This window comes from Aedes aegypti, chromosome 3 (assembly GCF_002204515.2).
Source record: "Aedes aegypti strain LVP_AGWG chromosome 3, AaegL5.0 Primary Assembly, whole genome shotgun sequence".
Classification (NCBI taxonomy): Eukaryota; Metazoa; Arthropoda; class Insecta; order Diptera; family Culicidae; genus Aedes; species Aedes aegypti.
The window spans coordinates 37,842,013-37,857,011 of NC_035109.1; the positions used below are offsets into that span (position 1 = coordinate 37,842,013).

The following is a 14,999-nucleotide window of genomic DNA, read 5'->3' on the forward strand; positions in this document are numbered from 1 at the left end:
TTACAGTTTGGCGACGAAGATAAATTTTCCTCGGTAGTTTTTCCTCAAGTGGCCGAAGATTCATAGTGGCAGCCACACAAGTGAACTTGGTGTGGATATAATCACGTTTTTCATCTGGAAGACGACGGCCCGGCGCTGCAGGTGATAAAGGTCATCCAAAGGTCAGCCACAATTGAGCATCTACATGATTTTGGAATAACACACGAATTGGTAAAATCTAAACCACATCGGTGGATGCGGTAGGTTAAGGTGCTTAAGTGAGTATAATTGTGTGGATTGCACGATATAAGTGAAATTTAGTAATTGCTAGAATTGCAATCAATTTCCCATATTTTCCGCCATTGTTTTAATTGGCATCACCCTTTTGTTCTTAATTACAATATATCTGGCAGCCATTCTCTTACAGCAACGAAAAGGCCTTTTCGATTCGCAGGTGCGAACAAGACAACAATCTAGGATCGAACAAAACATTGTTTTGTTTGACAGCTTTTATCAAAGGAATCTTTTGATGTTTATTCTTTTATTTGCAAAGTTCTAAGAGTGTTTTATCTTTTCAAATTAAACTCTAGATTCGATAAGTGAGTTGTTGGCGATACTGTGGATCGAAGGTTTTCGAACAAGGCGTTTCGAAGTGGCTATCCAACACGGCCTGGAACGTGTGGAACAGTGGTGGCACAAGCGAAGATTTTTAACGAATCCGACCGGTAACTGCAACTCCGAATCTATCAGCAGGTTAGCAGGAAGTGGCCAACTTTTCGGATTAAACCGGACGTGACAGTGCGTTTACTTTTGGAAGCTGGCAAGGATCCATCACAATTCGTCGTTCCGTTTGCCCTACCGTTGGTTGGGGTGAGTTTGGACTGTTTCGGTGAGTCTTGCCTTTATTCTTTTTTATATTGTGCTGATTTGGGAAATTGTTCAGTGTTTGCAGAGTTATATTGCCATTGTTTTTTCTTTCAACATTTACTATTTCTCCGGTTGAGTATGTCCAAAGTGAACGTTACCACGACTATTGAGCCATACCGCAAAGGCACGCCATTTGGCGAATGGGTCGAGCGGTTGGAATTTTATTTTTCATTGAATAATGTCTCACCTGGAGACAAAAAAGCCTACTTTATAACCCTTAGTGGCCCTGTGATATACCATGAATTGAAGCTTTTATTCCCTACCAGTAATTTGACCGACGTGTCATATGATGACATGATTACTAAATTGCGTACACGGTTGGATAAAACGGAATCTGACATCATTCAGAGGTTGAAGTTTAACAACCGTGTACAGCAACCTGATGAAACGGTCGAGGACTTTGTTCTCTCTGTAAAATTGCAAGCAGAGTTTTGTTCTTTCGGGGATTTTAAAGACCTTGCCATAAGGGATCGGATTCTCTCGGGAGTCCGAGAAAAATCCCTTCGTGAAAGACTGCTAAATGAAGACAAACTCACACTTGCGATAGCAGAAAGGATAATTGCTACATGGGAATTGGCCGGGAAAAATGCCAAAAATTTAAACAATAATGACGACGACCAGTATGGTCGAATTGCTTCTCTGGCACCAGCTTCAAAAGTAGGAACTAGCATGAGGAAACTTTTAGCTGTTTACAATGGCGGAGAAATGGAAAGCTCTCCTAGGGTTCCTGTTAGGGACAGACTTGGTTATAGACCGTATTCCAGGAGAGTTGAAGATACCACACGATACAAAAAACAGAGCTGGAGAGAAACAGAAAAATTTAAGCCAGGACAATGGAGGCAGAAACCAAGTTACGCAGATATGATCTGCAACTTTTGTGGAGCAAAGGGACACATCAAGAGGAAATGTTTTAAACTAAAAAACATGAGACGGGACACAGTCAACATGCTGAACGATTATGAGCCGGAGGCCAGTGAAGACGGACATATTGCGAACCTTCTTAGCCGGATGCGGACGGAGGAGTCGGATAGTGACGCCGATGATAGAGACTCAGGTGATTTGACTTGCATGATGGTATCTTCCATTAATAGGATTAGTGACCCCTGTCTTGTAGAGCTAATGGTTGAGGGCAAAATGTTGCAAATGGAGGTTGATTGCGGATCTTCCGTATCGGTGATTGGTAAAGACCATTATTTTTCTATGTTTAGTAAACCTTTAGAGAAATGCAATAAACAGTTGATTGTAGTAAATGGAGAAAAACTTAAAATTGAAGGTGAAGCGATAGTTTCAGTAAAGTTCAATGGAACTGAAGCAAAATTGAACCTTTTGGTTTTGAATACCAGTCATAAATTTATACCTTTATTTGGAAGGACATGGCTGGATGTATTTTTCTCTAAATGGAGACATTTTTTTTCAAGCACATTGACTATTAACAACATGATTGAAAGCGATAATAATGCGGAGGTTGAAAATATTAAACGTGTATACAAAGATGTTTTTATAAAAGATTTTTCGACCCCTATCAAAGGGTTTGAAGCCGAATTGGTACTAAAATCTGACGTTCCCATTTTTAAAAAAGCCTATGATGTTCCATACAGGTTAAGAGACAAAGTTGTGGATTATTTGAACAAACTAGAAAAGGAAAAAGTGATTACACCAATCAAGACCAGTGAGTGGGCGTCTCCCGTGGTCATAGTAATGAAAAAAAATAATGAAATTAGATTGGTTATAGATTGCAAAGTTTCAATAAATAAAGTAATTATTCCTAATACTTACCCTCTTCCTACAGCACAAGATTTGTTTGCTAAGCTGGCAGAATGTAAGATATTCTGTGCATTAGATTTGGAGGGAGCATACACTCAATTGGCTTTATCGGATAAGTCTAAACATTTTATGACCATAAACACAATCAAGGGACTATATACTTACAATAGATTACCACAAGGGGCTTCTTCGAGCGCATCGATTTTCCAAAATGTTATGGATCAAATTTTGAGAGATATTGATCATGTTCATTGCTATTTAGATGACGTCCTCATTGCAGGAAAAAATATAGATGAGTGTAAGGCAAAATTATACTTGTGCTTGAGAGATTGCGAGAAGCGAACATAAAGGTTAACTGGGAAAAATGTAAGTTTTTTGTTACACATTTAGATTATTTAGGACACGTATTGAGCGAGAATGGTTTACTGCCTTGCCAAAGCAAAGTTGCAACAATACAAAAGGCCAAACTTCCAAAGAACACGACAGAACTAAAATCATTTCTTGGAATGATAAATTATTATAACAAATTCATTCCCCATTTGTCAGCAAAACTTTCATATCTTTATGATTTATTAAAAAACGGTGTAAAATTTATTTGGGACAACAATTGTAATAAAGCGTTTGAAGAAAGTAAGCAAGCTTTGTTGAGTGCCCAGTTTTTAGAGTTTTACGATCCAAAGAAGCCAATAATTGTTGTATCTGATGCATCGGGATATGGTTTAGGGGGCGTAATTGCTCATATTGTCGATAATGTAGAGAAACCTATTTGTTTCACATCGTTTACATTGAACGACGCTCAAAAATCGTATCCCATTCTACATTTAGAGGCATTAGCTTTGGTTTGTACCATCAAAAAATTCCACAAATATTTGTATGGGCAAGAGTTTACTGTTTATACAGACCATAAGCCTTTAGTAGGTATTTTTGGCAAGAAAGGTCAACATTCAATATACGTAACAAGGCTTCAACGGTACATTTTAGAATTATCCATTTATGATTTCATTATTCAATACAGGCCGTCATCCAAAATGGGAAACGCGGATTTTTGTTCGAGATTTCCTTTAGAGCAGTCAGTACCTGATGAATTTGATATTGAACATATAAGGAGCATTAATTTTAGCAACGATTTTCCTATCGATTTTAAAGTGGTTGCGAAGGTGACAAAATCAGATGAATTCTTGCAGAATATTGTATTCTACATGAAAAATGGTTGGCCAGAAAATTTAAAAAAATGCTATGTCGATGTTTTTTCGAACCAACATGATTTGGAGGTGGTTGATGAGTGTTTGTTATACCAGGATAGGGTAATAATACCACAAGTGATGCAAACTGATGTTTTGAAACTGTTACATGCCAATCATGCAGGCATGGTTAAAATGAAACAACTTGCTAGAAGATCAGTGTACTGGTTTGGAATTAATAAGGATATAGAAAAGTTTGTATCACTATGTGAGGAGTGTAATAGTATGGCAATTGTCAACAAACCTGCGGAGAAATTTCAATGGATACCAACAAGCAGACCGTTTAGTAGAATACACATAGATTTTTTTCACTTCAACCACCACACATTTTTACTTATAGTTGACAGTTTTTCAAAGTGGATAGAGATTGAATGGATGAAAGGTGGTACTGATTGCAGTAAGGTTTTAAAAAGGTTGGTAGCATTTTTTGCTCGCTTCGGATTACCGGATGTTTTGGTATCCGATGGAGGCCCACCTTTCAACTCCCATACCTTTGTGAGCTTTTTGAGGAAGCAGGGCATTAATGTGCTTAAAAGTCCCCCATACAATCCCTCTAGTAACGTTCAGTGCGGACAGTAAAAGAAGTTTTGAAAAAGTTTCTTTTGGAACCTGAGATGTTAAAGTTGGAAATGGAGGATCAATTGAATTTGTTTTTAATAAACTATAGGAACAGTTGCTTGACGAATGACGGCGAGTTTCCGTCAGAGAAAATATTTTCTTTTAATCCAAAGACAATAATGGACTTACTTAATCCAAAAAAACAATACAAGAATCATCTAAAACCACAGCCAAGCGATGATAGAACTGTGTCAAATGACACCACAAGTACTAATACTAAGTTGCATGACTCTATAGATGATCTGATGGCGGGTGATGTGGTTTGGTACAAAAATAACAATCCACATCACCACGCACGCTGGGTTAAAGCCACATTTCTAAAACGTTTTTCGAAAAATATCTTCCAGGTGCAAACTGGAAACGTTCGCCTAATGGCCCATCGAAACCAGCTAAGAGTAGCTTCTGAAGGGATGCGTTTAAGGCCGAACCTTACATTATCCTTTTCAAATCGTGATGGTGTGCTGCCAGTTAGCAGTGAGAACGAAGACCCTAGAGGTTTTGCGGAGTCGGTCCCAGACGCATCGAAGAAGAGCCGAAAACGAAATCGTCCAAAGGCATTACTCGATCTCACACCCGAGCTAAGAAGATCGAAAAGAAAACGCACGGCCAAAGCCGACAGTGATTTTGTTTATCATTGATCAATGCGCATAAAGTGTGATCTGAATTTTCAAAATGAATTTTCTGAATAGTTAGTCTTAAGTTTAAACTTTGGATTGTTTTATTAGTTTAAGTCAATAGCATGCATAGAATTCTAAATGGAATTTTCTGAAATATATCCCTTTCCTTAAAGGGGAAGAACTGATGTATCCTGTCAAATGACAGCTCTGAAAAAGAGACAACATCAACTGCTATACATCAAGCTATCTCATTATAAAGCTTTCCTGAAAATAAAAAGAGCTATGAGCCGGTAGTTCTATTTCGGCTATCAACCAGACAACAACTCTCTACAAACCCTCCCTAATCCGAAGTGCCCCTAAACCAGGACATTACAATAAGAACACTAAGCACTTCAACAGAAAAGTAGTCGCCTATCTCGATGCGTGGGAAATTTCTTGCAAGTAATGCTCAAGAATAGCATTTTTTATCGCAGTACGCAGTTAAGCAGAACAGCATACCTAGCTTAATACCGAAAATCTGGTTAGTCGTGAATATATCATAGATCTCATCATCAACCATGGATGACTGCCAGACTCTTACCTTTCCCACTAACCCAATATCCTTTCAATGACAAATGTGGAGATACAGAGGTATACTCGGTCTCTAGTCCCGGATTGCCGTAAGGACGTAGCCTTTGCCGTTATTGACTTTAAAATGATGAGTTATTGTTTTGTAGACATTCAGAATGATACCAATCAAAATTGTTTAAGTGACATTTATTCAGACATGGTATCTAGATACACAATGAACCCTAGCCATATTAAGACAATGCCTTCAGATCTTTGTTTCTTTAATGATGTTTGTTAGGTGTAGAATTACAGATGAAATGTTACTGCTTTTTGTATTTCATATATTTGAAATATTTAAAATTTTGTATTGTACTTATTTGAGGTTGAAATTTTGTACAGCTCATGTCGTATATTGGGTGAATATTCAGAAAATAATTCTGTTAGACATTTCTTTGCTACTACACTACGAGGCTCAAGCGTAATGTTAATGTAACTGTTATGCTTGTCTGTGATTATGCGGATACAATTACCAATGTAACAAAATAACTTGGTATTTTTTTCGAATTTTCTAAAACAAAATCAAAGACTTTAGTAAGTTGATCGAAAGTATACATCATTTGATGACTCCCCACGGTATATTAACTCTAAATAGTCAAAAATGTCGAATGTGACTGATATGCAGTTAGGCGGCATCCAAAAACTACGTAACGCTCTAGGGGGAGGGGGGAGTAGGCTCAAGAGTTACGGCTCATACAAAAAATTTAAATTTTTTATACAAAAAGCGTTACGGAGGGGAGAGAGGGGGTCAAAAATTTCAAATTTTAGCGTTACGTAATAAATGGACGCTGCCTTATGGGCAGTGTACTACATATGTAGAATTATATGATAAATTTTTCACATCTGCTTCTTCAAATGGATAGGGTGATTATAATGACGTTCCGTGCGGCCTTACATAGCAAGAAAAAATATTTAAAAAAATCTGCATAAAACCTATTTCAAAATACGGACAAACACTAATACAGTACACAAAATTTCAAGTTTTATTGATAAGTTTTATGAATAATCAAATCTTACTCTACACCTACACTAACAAACTTCATTACTGAACACGGAAGATTCACTTTGGATTGTTTTTGTCCTTGGGCTGCACGTGAATCATAACCTTGATGGCGCCACCAAGCCCATGTCGAGAGGTATTGAAAGCTTCTGCCGTTTCCTCGATGTTGAAGTGGTGTGTTATCAGGCGCTTAACGTCGATTTTTCCACTCGCCACCAGACTCAACGCCGCTGGATAGCTGTTGAACAAAAGCAAACAGTCGTTATTATCTAAAGCTAAGAACCCTTTGGAAAAGCGTACTCATTGCAGTAGCGGAATACTCCACGAATGTCGACTTCACGTGCCAGTGCGTTCGCCAGAGGGAGTTTGACTTCCGAGGCTCCCATGCCAACCAAAACGGCACAACCTCCGGACCGGGTGGCCAAAACCGACAGCCGCGAAGTGGCCTCGGCTCCACTGCAGTCGATAGTTTTATCAGGTTCGCCTCCGAACAGATCATGAACCTTCTTCACCACTTCCATTTCGTTGGCTCCCACCTCAACCACCAGGGTTCCATCAGCTCCCAATTCTTTGGCCACGTCCAAACGATTCTGCAGCAGATCCGTCACCACGACCTTACCTGCTCCCATAGATTTCGCCGTGATGAGCGTCACCAATCCAATCGGACCGGCACCGAGAATCAACACTTCCGATCCTAATCCAACGCCAGCTCTGCGACACGCATGGACTCCAACAGACAGAGGCTCAAGCAGGGCCCCTTCCTCCATGGTCACATGCGGCGGTAATTTGTAGCAGAAATCAGCCGGATGAGTATAGTGCCGGGCCAGGTTACCATCGTAGGGCGGCGTTGCACAAAAGATCATGTCCGCACACAGGTTATAGCGACCGCCCTTACAAAAGTCGCAAACTCGGCAACCGTAGCCAGGCTCAATCGCCACTCGATCACCGGCCTTTAGGTGTTTCACATTTGAACCCACCTTCGACACGACACCTGATGCTTCGTGGCCTATCACCATCGGTTTCTGAACCACGAAGTCACCGCATCGTCCTCTGACCAGATAGTGTACATCTGACCCGCAGATTCCAACGCAGTCCATATCCAAAAGAACCTCTGTATAATGATATCGGTTGATCAATTGCTTCGTATTGAACTGCGCAGATATTACGCGACTTACCATCATCCTTCGGCGTTGGGATGGGACGTTGCTCCTGAGTATAACAAAGAAAACACGTTATCCCCGCCCTATTAGTCTTGAACAATCGTGGGACCTTACCAATCTCAAGTCCTCAATACCGTAAAGAACGGCGGTTAAATTGTCCTTAGCCATGATCCTGAAATTTTCAAAAACCGAACACCAAAGATCGACCTCTCACTGCGAAAGTCAAAGCTATAATACGTCTGACTACGAAGTCACGTCGCCACTTATCTAAGTCGTTCGAAGGAAAAAACCGAAGGAAGATGTCGAATCTTTCGCCTGACTATCAGCTCTATGTATAAAATGCAGTAGTAAAAGCATAATGAACAAACAATGTTTGTTTGAATTTCAGTTTATTATTTTACGAACAGAGTTCGAGTTATAAACAATTGACTAGATTAGAACGGACGAACGATTAGAACAGATTTCTTTATTATTAAGCTTGTTTCTGAAGTGAATTTGGAAAAGTAGGAAGGTATCAAACAGAGCAGATCAAATAAGATTGACCTTTATTTCGAACGAAGAGAAATGAGACGACGCAATTTTCGCATAGGCAGGACACATTAACCGTGTATCGTTAGTTCTTTCATTTGAAATTTTCCATGCCTTTCTTTAGGTTCTTTAAGGTCTAAATTTGAAATCACGTGCCGAGAAATGTAAACTAAGCCGTAAACAATTCAATACAAACCAAATAAACTAAACATACGATTCAATATCTGTTAACGTTGCTCTATAAAAGCAACTCGCGAGCTCAACGTGCCGATGTTTACTAATGAATTAAATGTATTAATGGTATGCAGGGAAAGGAGTAAGGTACAGCCAGCAGCAAAAGCTCGACTCGGAGTGTGCGCAGTGTATAGGGCCAACGATACAGATAAACATGCATCAGTGATAATTACAACCGGTGTCCCAGTGAATGTATCACGTAGTCATGGATGATTGTCCTGGTGTTGGTTCTCATCGATATACATATAGGTTGTTCGGAATTTCAGGGTGGCTACTTCAAGTTATAAATATTCGCATTTATTGGATTATCTCAATTAGTTTTAGAAAACGTCATATATTTAAAAGATGCTACACAGTTCGAACGAAACGTGTAAATTTCTGAGACATATAATGCACATAATTGGAGCGTGGTATATAATGGATATTTACATGATATGTCATGTAAGCTTCAATTATATGTCATGTAATTCAGCAGGATTCTGTGTGATTACATGACATTGATGTCGATAATCACTTTACAAGTGCAACTTTTGAAAAAATAGCCGGTAATTAAAAGAAGGACAATTCTCTTGTTGGAAGTTGTAATACCTACAAGATGTAATACAGACAAGTAATGCAGCAGCTTATTTTCAAGGTCGCCCGTCTTATGTCACTGTCATCTTTGAATTTCGCTCAAGACAATTGTGCCAGTCGATTTTTTTTTGGCGGCTGTCGCTCAAACTTTAACTAAAACAGTACAACTCGAAAGAACAGCCTATAACTCAAAGAAGGGAAAATCATTGGTTAAAACGTTCACTCTGACATTATACAACCTCGAAAGGACAGCCGATGATTGTAAGAATATAAAATTACTGATAGAAATGTTAGTAGTTATTACGCCGACAATTATTTTAACACTGCCAGGAAAACCTCGCTTGTCGTACATAGAATGAGAAAGCTGGAATCTTAGGCTCAAATTCGCGAGCGTCTTTGAAGAATTTCTTGATGTGCATCACTGACATGATTCCAGACTTAAATTTACATGACTTCATGTTTACATCGCATAAATGAAGTTTACATGACGTGTAATCTTCATTATTTTTAACTGTGTAGAAACTCATAAATAGAAACTCAGAAGTAGAAACTCTAGAACAAAAACTACGAAACAAAAACGCATAAAAATCGGAAACTTAAGCTCAAAAATAAGAAATTAAACTTATTAAAAGAAACTCAAAAAAAAACAGAAAGATCAACTCAGAAACATTAAAACAGAAACTAAACTAATAGAAATAGAAAGCCTACCCAAATATTTGTACATTTGGCAAAGAGGACTCAAAAAAAACAGAAAGATCAACTCAGAAACATTAAAACAGAAACTAAAAAATAGAAACTAAAATAATAGAAATAGAAAGCCTAGCCAAATATTTTTACTGATAGCTTAATGAACAAAAGTTCAAAAAAAAACATAAACGTAGAATCAGAAACTAAGTAACTGCAACTTAAAAACTCACACTTATACTCAAAAGAAGAAACTAAGAAACTCAAAATCAGAAACGTTTCAACAGTACCTTTGAATAGAAGCTAAAAAACAAAAGCTCAGAACTAGAAACTATCAAACAAAGTAAGAAACAGAAACTAAGAAATTCACATACACTGAAACTCAGAAACATAAGCCCAAAATAGAAACTAAAAACAGAAACTCGTTTTTATTTTTGTGTAAACAAACATGGTGTCGAGTGCTACATTTGTTTTTATCTCGGTGTTGAAGTGTACACGGGAAAAAATTCTGTGATAAAAATAACTATTTTAGCTAACTACGCTAACTACCATGGAAATTCAGACCAATTTACTATGTTTACGGTACACCCCACCGCATTACTGCTACATTTGACAGAAATAATTTACAACAATCTGATTCCAACTACAGACATGGTAAAATCAAGCGCATTTCTGGTCTGCCAAAAATTGCCGGTGCGAGCGCTTAAGTTAAATGGTAGTTTTTACCGCACAATTTTATTGCGTGTAATTCCGGTGTAACACTACAGCGTAAAAACGAAAACGACATCAGAATACATAAACATAAAACACAGAAACAGAAACTCAAAAACAGAAACTGAATCAAGGAAACAGATACTAGGAAAAAGACTCAAAAATAGAAACTCAAAAACAGAAACTGAAAAACATAAGTTTAGAAAGAGAGACTTGAAATATAAACTGAAAAATATTTGAGGATTTGAGTAGACATAACAATGTAGTTTTTCTGTACTACAAAACTTCAACTCAAAAAATGCAGTTTTTCTCAATCATGAAGATCAAGCTTCGTAAAACACCAAAGGTTGGGATTCGGGAACGAGCTGGTTTTGAAGAAATGGTGGGCAAGAGTATCAAAAGAAGTCGAACCCATCATTACCTAAAAGCTTAAGTGGTTTTGAGCGCAATGTGTGGGAGCTTGAAAATGAAGGGAAGGTTCAATAAACCAATAAAGTAGAAAGCTAACTATCATTTTGTATTTATTTTTCTTGGAAGATTGAAGACAGGTACCCAATAAGATTAAAATTTTGTTTTTACAACCGTTTATGTGTGTGTCTCATTTATTTCGAGTATATTCTTCACATGGAAGGAATCTCAAATGTAGCATTGAAACATCAGAGCATTATAGTCTCAGCATGTCCGGAAATGCTCAGGCAGCGCTCTATGAACGAAAGCAAAGACAGGGTCAGATACAGATGAAAGAGATAAACAGTAGAGACTGATTCAAAAATAAAGATTCAGTATGCCACGTCGTTATCGCGGCTTGTTGAAAACGCTACTCAAGTACAGAAAGCCTTTGATGAACATTGATCAAACATAAGAAAGCGAATCTACATTCATAATTAACAAAGTGGAAAATTATGTTTAACATTTGCGAACACGATGAAACATTATGAGGCGTCGATAAAAATCACTTTCATAAGAACAAGAAAATATATTTCAGCTTAAAAACATCAAACAAATTCAAACTTAGTTCACAAACTTTTTCTTATTGTTAGTATCTCTAGGCACAAGATGAATCAGTACTTTGTTACCTTCGCCCTGACTAGCAACTCGGAACGCCTCGTGAACGTCCTTCAGATCGAAATGGTGCGAAGCAAGTGGTTTTATGTCCACATACCCACTGGCTACTATTTCCAACGCGGCCGGAAAACTGCAATAGAAAATTTGAAATGAACTGTTACCTGGTATTTTTTCGACGACCAAACTTATACTTACTCGTGATTGAATCGCATGGCGGTCACGATATTGATTTCACGCGAGATGGCGTCCACCATTGGTACCTTAACGTCTTCGTTGCCCAACCCGACGAGACAGATCTGGCCGGCATTCCGTGTGGCCTTGATCGAGATTCGAATTCCCGGCTCCGATCCGGTACACTCCAGAACACGATCCGCCGGACCTCCCAATACCTCGTGAACCCTTCTCACCAGGTCGTCTTCCTTGTCGCCTTTATCGATCGCGATCGTGCCCGTTACTCCCAGTTCCTTCGCCAGATCTAGTCGATGTTTAACCCTGGCCAGATCCAGAATTACGGTTCTCGTAGCTCCCATTGCCTTGGCAGCGATTAAACACATTAGTCCTATGGGACCAGCACCAAATATGATGACTCTGCTACCTAGACGGATATCTGCCCTTCTAGTGGCGTAGATTGCCACCGAAAGCGGTTCCAACATGGCGCCTTCTTCCATCGACACATGATCAGGTAGCTTGTAGCAACAATCTGCGTACTGGGCGTAGAAATTCGAACAATTTCCGTCGGTTTTCTGCGTAGTACAGTGCTTCCCATCTAGGCACACATTATATTTGCCCACTTTACAAAGATCACAAAAACGACATCCTGCGGCAGGTTCGATCGCGACTCGATCTCCAACCTTCAAATGAGTGACCTTGCTGCCAACTTTCCGCACCACTCCCGACGATTCGTGACCCAGCACAATGGGTCTGATCAACGTTTGGGCACCGAAACCGCCTTCCTTCAGGAAATGGATATCGGTTCCGCAGATTCCACAGCAGTCCACTTCGAGGACCACCTCGTTGAAGGCCGGCTCTGGAACTGGTCTCGGCTCCAGACGAAGATCGTTTGGACCGTGCACCACGGCTGCCAGATTTTGATTGGGCGCCATCGTTTACAGAGTGTGATTGATTGTCAACCGGATCGAGAATGTGGTTTTTATACCGGGGTGTCCCTAGATGGGAGGGATCATCCCTCGAAGATGACCTTTTGTTTGCTCCCACGAAGTCGTTTCAGCCGTTGATAAGAACACTGTTGGCTTTTGCGTCTTGTGCATCCTCTTATCATTTTGTCATATTCCAAAGCCTCGGTTGAAATATGGAATTTCACTGAGTAGAAAGGTTTTCATTTCAACGATTTATCAGTATGCAACTCGCTTCGCATTGTTAAGAGTTAACAATTATGCTTAATTTTAAAACACATGTTTTATGGCAATCAAATAAGATGAATCTATTACGATCGACAAGAATGACAACGAGTGCGATTATTTGCTGAAATTGAAAACATCAGTCGTTTTCCAACGGTTGCGATCACGCGAAGTCACATATAGTTGCAGTTAAGTATGCCCAACAAAGGGGTTGCCAGGCACTGTCAATCAATCTGTGCGCTACGCTGAATGCCGTCGGCGCCAATCATTAACTGCAGTTCTGTATATAGTCGGCCATTAAGTCCGGGGGAGGCATCATTCTGGCTCGATCACACTTCAAGAGAAGAAGTATTTTTGCGAAGACTTTTGGTAACAATGGCAAAACGGTCAAACATTGGCGCGGTGATTCACGGTGTCGACGATATGCGAATGGTAAGGTCATCACTCTTCACGCACAAGATCAGGTGAAAAATCTTCAAAATCTCTTTTCACAGGAGCAAGTCCCGATTCCAACGCCGCGTGACAACGAAGTCCTGCTGGAGATCGATTGCGTCGGGATATGTGGATCGGATGTGCACGTACTTTCCCACGGTGGATTCGGCGAGTACGTCCTGAAGAAGCCCATGGTTATTGGGCACGAGTCGTCCGGTGTGGTGATCGGTGTCGGTAAGGGCGTGAAGCGTCTCAAAGTAGGTGATCGCGTCGCACTCGAGCCTGCCATAGGCTGTAAGGTGTGCAAGCTGTGTAAGGCCGGTCGGTACAACCTCTGCCCGGATGGCATCTACAGCGCAACTCCACCAATCCACGGATCTCTTCAAAACTATTACACCCACCCGGAGGATTGCTGCTTCAAGTTACCCCCGAACGTGACGATGGAGGAAGGCTCGCTTTTGGAACCGCTTGCCGTCGGAGTTCACAGCTGTCGCATAGCGAATGTCCAACTGGGCTCAAGTGTTCTAGTTCTGGGCGCTGGGCCAATCGGCATGGTCTCCATCTTGGTAGCAAAAGCAATGGGGGCCGCGAAAGTTTGCGTGATCGACCTGGTTCAAAGTAAGCTGGATATTGCCAAGGAGATTGGAGCGGACTTCACGTTGCAGATTCAGAAGGGCGACAAAGAAGATAACATTGTCAAGAAGATTCATGGTCTCATGGGATGCGCCCCGGATATCGCCATCGAATGCACCGGTGCGGAGCCCTGTGTTCGTCTGGCAATTTTGGCCACGGAACTCGGAGGCGTCGTTACGATGGTGGGCATCGGAAACACCAACATGAACCTACCGATAACGATCGCGCTGGTGCGAGAGGTAGAAATCCGATCCGGATTCCGGTATGCCAACGCTTACCCGGCTGCTCTGGCCATGGTCGCAAACGGAACGATTGACGCAACACGACTTATCACACATCACTTCAACCTGGAGGATTCGGTAGAGGCGTTCAAAACGGCTCGCTACGGCCTGGGGGATGCGATCAAGGTCATGATCCACTGTCAACCTCGTAACAAAAATAACCCGGTGAAAAAGCTATGATCCACGAAATTCCGATTCCTGTATTATGTAGAAGCCCGTGGAAGCTATAATTGATAAGAGAGGTAATAAAGTGATTGCGTGTGTCAGGGGATTGTCTGACTAATGACTTATTAACTTATCTACGGTGGGGCCCGTTTAGCGTTGATCGTCATAATGAGTAGTACTGCCAGAGGATGAATTATGTCATTATCGCATTATCAGGCAGTTCTACGTGATGACTTGCCTGAAGTTATCGATTGATATACAAAAGTTATATCTTTTACAGTTTGCAATGATATATAACCTCAACAGGAAATATTGTAACACCTGGCGCAAGACAGTTTCCACAAAAAAAAAGAGTTCAATTTTTCCATTTTCAAAGACGTTTAGAATTTAACCATCTGAGTTCGATTCCCGGTCGGTCCAAAA

At 40.2% G+C, this 14,999-nt stretch overlaps 3 protein-coding genes across 7 annotated transcripts; 1 reads left to right on the top strand and 2 right to left on the bottom strand.

The window, feature by feature from the left end:
* Nucleotides 1-6,712: 6,712 nt before the first annotated feature.
* On the bottom strand, nucleotides 6,713-8,797 carry LOC5574400 (sorbitol dehydrogenase). 5 transcript variants are annotated; one of them, XM_011495283.2, is made up of 5 exons: nucleotides 8,655-8,797; nucleotides 8,027-8,125; nucleotides 7,928-7,961; nucleotides 7,053-7,863; nucleotides 6,713-6,990 (listed from the first exon to the last, which is right to left on the bottom strand). In XM_011495283.2, exons 2-5 carry the CDS (start codon nucleotides 8,078-8,080, stop codon nucleotides 6,813-6,815), a joined length of 1,077 nt encoding a protein of 358 aa, XP_011493585.1. In that variant the 5' UTR covers nucleotides 8,081-8,125; nucleotides 8,655-8,797; the 3' UTR covers nucleotides 6,713-6,812. The 5 variants fall into 5 exon arrangements, with proteins under 5 accessions (XP_011493585.1, XP_021706635.1, XP_021706637.1 ...); XM_021850943.1 differs by having other exon boundaries at nucleotides 8,027-8,240; nucleotides 8,655-8,787; XM_021850945.1 differs by having other exon boundaries at nucleotides 8,637-8,770.
* Nucleotides 8,798-11,603: 2,806 nt separating this feature from the next.
* Nucleotides 11,604-13,238, bottom strand: LOC5574396 (sorbitol dehydrogenase). The gene is made up of 2 exons (XM_001655054.2): nucleotides 11,903-13,238; nucleotides 11,604-11,837 (listed from the first exon to the last, which is right to left on the bottom strand). The coding sequence occupies exons 1-2, from the start codon at nucleotides 12,808-12,810 to the stop codon at nucleotides 11,654-11,656; spliced, it is 1,092 nt and encodes a 363-aa protein (XP_001655104.1). The 5' UTR covers nucleotides 12,811-13,238; the 3' UTR covers nucleotides 11,604-11,653.
* A 118-nt stretch (nucleotides 13,239-13,356) lies between these two features.
* On the top strand, nucleotides 13,357-14,701 carry LOC5574398 (sorbitol dehydrogenase). The gene is made up of 2 exons (XM_001655055.2): nucleotides 13,357-13,497; nucleotides 13,560-14,701. Exons 1-2 carry the CDS (start codon nucleotides 13,441-13,443, stop codon nucleotides 14,589-14,591), a joined length of 1,089 nt encoding a protein of 362 aa, XP_001655105.1. The 5' UTR covers nucleotides 13,357-13,440; the 3' UTR covers nucleotides 14,592-14,701.
* The last annotated feature ends 298 nt before the right edge of the window (nucleotides 14,702-14,999 follow it).

Excerpts from the sequence above, each read along its gene's own strand:
- LOC5574400 (XM_011495283.2), bottom strand. The coding sequence starts at position 8,080 with ATGGCTAAGGACAATTTAACCGCCGTTCTTTACGGTATTGAGGACTTG. Across the intron at positions 7,962-8,026 it reads GTATTGAGGACTTGAGATTG|GAGCAACGTCCCATCCCAAC; the intron begins GTAAGGTCCCAC and ends TGTTATACTCAG. Across the intron at positions 7,864-7,927 it reads CCCAACGCCGAAGGATGATG|AGGTTCTTTTGGATATGGAC; the intron begins GTAAGTCGCGTA and ends ATCATTATACAG.
- LOC5574396 (XM_001655054.2), bottom strand. The coding sequence starts at position 12,810 with ATGGCGCCCAATCAAAATCTGGCAGCCGTGGTGCACGGTCCAAACGAT. Across the intron at positions 11,838-11,902 it reads GCCATGCGATTCAATCACGA|TTTTCCGGCCGCGTTGGAAA; the intron begins GTAAGTATAAGT and ends TTTCTATTGCAG.
- LOC5574398 (XM_001655055.2), top strand. The coding sequence starts at position 13,441 with ATGGCAAAACGGTCAAACATTGGCGCGGTGATTCACGGTGTCGACGAT. Across the intron at positions 13,498-13,559 it reads GTGTCGACGATATGCGAATG|GAGCAAGTCCCGATTCCAAC; the intron begins GTAAGGTCATCA and ends CTCTTTTCACAG.